The sequence below is a fragment of the Armigeres subalbatus genome, chromosome 1 (genome assembly GCF_024139115.2).
Source record: "Armigeres subalbatus isolate Guangzhou_Male chromosome 1, GZ_Asu_2, whole genome shotgun sequence".
NCBI lineage: Eukaryota > Metazoa > Arthropoda > Insecta > Diptera > Culicidae > Armigeres > Armigeres subalbatus.
The window spans coordinates 83,863,226-83,866,424 of NC_085139.1; the positions used below are offsets into that span (position 1 = coordinate 83,863,226).

A 3,199-nucleotide genomic window follows, 5' to 3' on the forward strand; every position below is an offset into this window, starting at 1 on the left:
ATTTAAACGGTTCCAATATATCCATTTCGGAAGTGTCCACTTTAGGTCCCTACCGGAACCGATATCAAGCAGCCATGTACCCGTAACCAATTGCTGGGTCCTTGAAATCTCAAATATAACATATGATTGCATTTAGATTCACCATTCATAGATTTTTCATGAACAAAATCATTTTTTCGTGAGTTTCTTGGAAAAATTACATTCTGGGTTACCATAGGTACCCCACGGGGTTTTGGCCTCAATCCGGAACCATTACGAAAATTCACGTCCTCAAGCCATTTCCTGAAAATATATTAAATTTTCGATTCAACCATGCCTGTTTCGTTAAAATCGGGTGATCCTTGACGAAATGAGAGCAAATTGAAAAATAATTTTGGGTCGTTTTCGTCTGCTGGTATCGTTAAGGTTAATGTCAGAAATTCTGCGTATTTCTGGATGAGTGAAAATGTGCGAGATTAAACCACCCTGAAACATCTCTGGATCAGGAATGATCGATGCTACTACATCTGACCAACTATATGTTGGCACTCTACTTTCGCTGTAAACGACCATACCTACCTGCATGGTTTATCAAGAACAATCCCGAGCAGCACAAGTCAGACAAAAATTGATGCAGCAACTTGATTGTGACTAAATCTGGTCATATATGAGTTTCAGTAACCTATGTGGAACATATGTGCTGCTGGGGATCATCTTCGGCTAAAGTACAATGTGAGTAGCAGATAGCAAAACCCGAGAGGCGGATTTGAAAACCATCGAGGTGATGGGTTACCTATTATAGATGCTGTGGGCCAGAGAGGAAAGCTTGCGCTAGTGGGTTATAAGATCTTCTGATACATTATAACTTGGCCCTATGAGCTTTCTTTTTTTATTTTGCAATACAAAATCGGAGTTTGGAAATATAAATGTAAAATGTATGTTCGGTTAAATGGCACAGAATCTTCATTAACATTTGGTTGTTCGGTTTTATTTTGTTGTCCCACCATTGCAAACTGGGTCTTTGGTTTTCGGCTTCCTAAAACAATTTTCAAATATTAAATTTTACTACAATGATATAAATTATATAATTATCAACCTGTATAGCACGTAATGCTGAAAAATGAAAAGTGAATCGAATGGGATGGAAATAACACCCAATGCGAATTTGACAGCATTTCCTGTAATCGAATGCCAGTCATCTGCAATAGTAAAAATAATTCATGAAATTAAATTGAGCGCAATATGCTTTCGTCATTTAACCAAAATTCCAGGCATTGATTATCATCTGCAGGACACCAAAGAGCCCTCCGGCGATGTCCGAGATTCGATTCACAATAGAGAAGCCTTCTGTGCTTTGGCGCTTGTAATTCATGTATGCCTGTGGAATGTACTTTACGAATGACGTCGACAGTTTGATCCAACTTAGCACATACAGGAAATCCAGCCAATGAATCACCCCAGATGCTGCCATGCACGCCGATAGCAAAATGGCACTGAGGTAAAATCCTATGACACCCTTGGCCGCAATTGACACCGTATTTCCGTTCCGCTCGTAAATGTAGCACTGCAGAATGGTGATACCGGTTGCGCACGACGCATGAACGGAAAATCCTACATCGTTTCCAATCACCGGATCGAGACCAAGTGGATGACGATTGGCGTATTCTTGCTGAAATGTTGCGAATGAACAATACTCTATACATAATGATCTTGATCTGACCGCATTTACCTCAATGTAGCTGTTCCAGATCATGAGCGAGTTAAATATGGCATAGCAAACATGACCAACAATGTTAATGTGTAAAAAATCCATACTCAAGCCAACCACACTTTTCCGTTGATAGTTGAGTAATATTTGAGGGTAATACCCACTGGACCAGCATAAAGTGTAGACCCAACCGATTGCTAGAGAAACATATACCAAGGGTTCACTCAAAGCCACCTTCAACCAAGCATATATTCTCCGATCGTCTACGACGCCCTCAGGTTTGATAACAGCTTTCACTATGAAGTTCCCCTGATGGTGTCCAACAGCTGACACAATAAAAGGGGTATTATTGTAATTAACATCTTCCTTGATTGAAAACAGCGAAGGTGTTATGTTCACATGGTCCACATCATTCACAACTGTAATCCTTATCGAAGCATTTGTATTTGCAGTTCCTCTGAAAAATGAAACTAGCAATAATTGTGCAAAAACTCATAACTCAACAGCACTAACTCTATCCATACACATAAATCTATTGCTTTGCCCAAAGTGATCACATAGTCTCGTGGAACAAACTTCACCTTCAACGTACTATTCGCGGAAGTACCACTTGCAACGGAAACTGCGATAACCACCAGTAGGATTAATGCACTGTTTTGAACCATTTTCGCACCATAACTGCCAGCAGTTATGGTTCATGCATGGCGCCGATGCTAAAAATTCACGATGGGCACGATTTTCGATATTTCATCCTAATTGATGCGAAGCTCGAACTAATTTGGTATTATTTGGGTGGCATCCCGGAATTCAAGCTACCAGTTCCTATCGAATGAGAAGAATCTACAACTCTACAATCTACATCTTCATGAACAACAAGTGTCGCAAATGGTTCCCATCCGAACACAATGTGTACTTCTGCGTGCGACAGGTGTATGCGTAACAAATTAGGATCCATTTCGCAACCGCTAATTAACACACCAATCAGTCTGGAGCAAAGATGTGTGTTGTCGTATGAATAAGTCATTTCTATTTGACACGCGTCATGACTGCCACCCGTTGACCACGACATTTGGGAAATGCCCAAAAAATGTTTGTAGCTTAGGGAACCGGATGAGAAATCTATTGTGCCATCGTTTTCAAGAGGACCGGGTCATTCCTTTTTAATTCGCACGCTTCACCTTCGACGCAACGTTCCAATATCGTTTTAAAACGCAGAGTCTCCCTGCAGGATCGCATTCAAACTGGGAGGTGTATCAAACGGAACATGTTCATGGTTCATAGTCGATTGTCCAAAGTGTAGCTAGCGACGATGGACATTTTAAATGCTGCTCCACTGAAATCTGAAAAAAAAAACTTTTGGTAGCGGGAACGACGGCTTTGGCAGGTTTTGTTCTATGATTGTCAGGGGTTTTTTATGACTGATTATGCTCAAATTCGGCCTAAACATTCTTTGCATATCAAAGAATATAGTGGCCAAATTTAATAAAATTTGGACGACAAAAAACCCCCCTG

At 40.5% G+C, this 3,199-nt stretch overlaps 1 protein-coding gene across 1 annotated transcript; it reads right to left on the reverse strand.

Moving 5' to 3' along the window:
- Window positions 1–894: 894 nt before the first annotated feature.
- On the reverse strand, window positions 895–2,352 carry LOC134206320 (cystinosin homolog). The gene is made up of 5 exons (XM_062682020.1): window positions 2,201–2,352; window positions 1,709–2,144; window positions 1,240–1,648; window positions 1,076–1,178; window positions 895–1,015 (listed from the first exon to the last, which is right to left on the reverse strand). The coding sequence occupies exons 1-5, from the start codon at window positions 2,350–2,352 to the stop codon at window positions 967–969; spliced, it is 1,149 nt and encodes a 382-aa protein (XP_062538004.1). The 3' UTR covers window positions 895–966.
- Between the last annotated feature and the right edge of the window lie 847 nt (window positions 2,353–3,199).

Coding starts and splice junctions, on each gene's coding strand:
- LOC134206320 (XM_062682020.1), bottom strand. CDS start 2,352: ATGGTTCAAAACAGTGCATTAATCCTACTGGTGGTTATCGCAGTTTCC. Junction 2,145..2,200: donor GATTTATGTGTATGGATAGA/GTTAGTGCTGTT, acceptor TTCATTTTTCAG/AGGAACTGCAAATACAAATG. Junction 1,016..1,075: donor CAGCATTACGTGCTATACAG/GTTGATAATTAT, acceptor AAATTGTTTTAG/GAAGCCGAAAACCAAAGACC.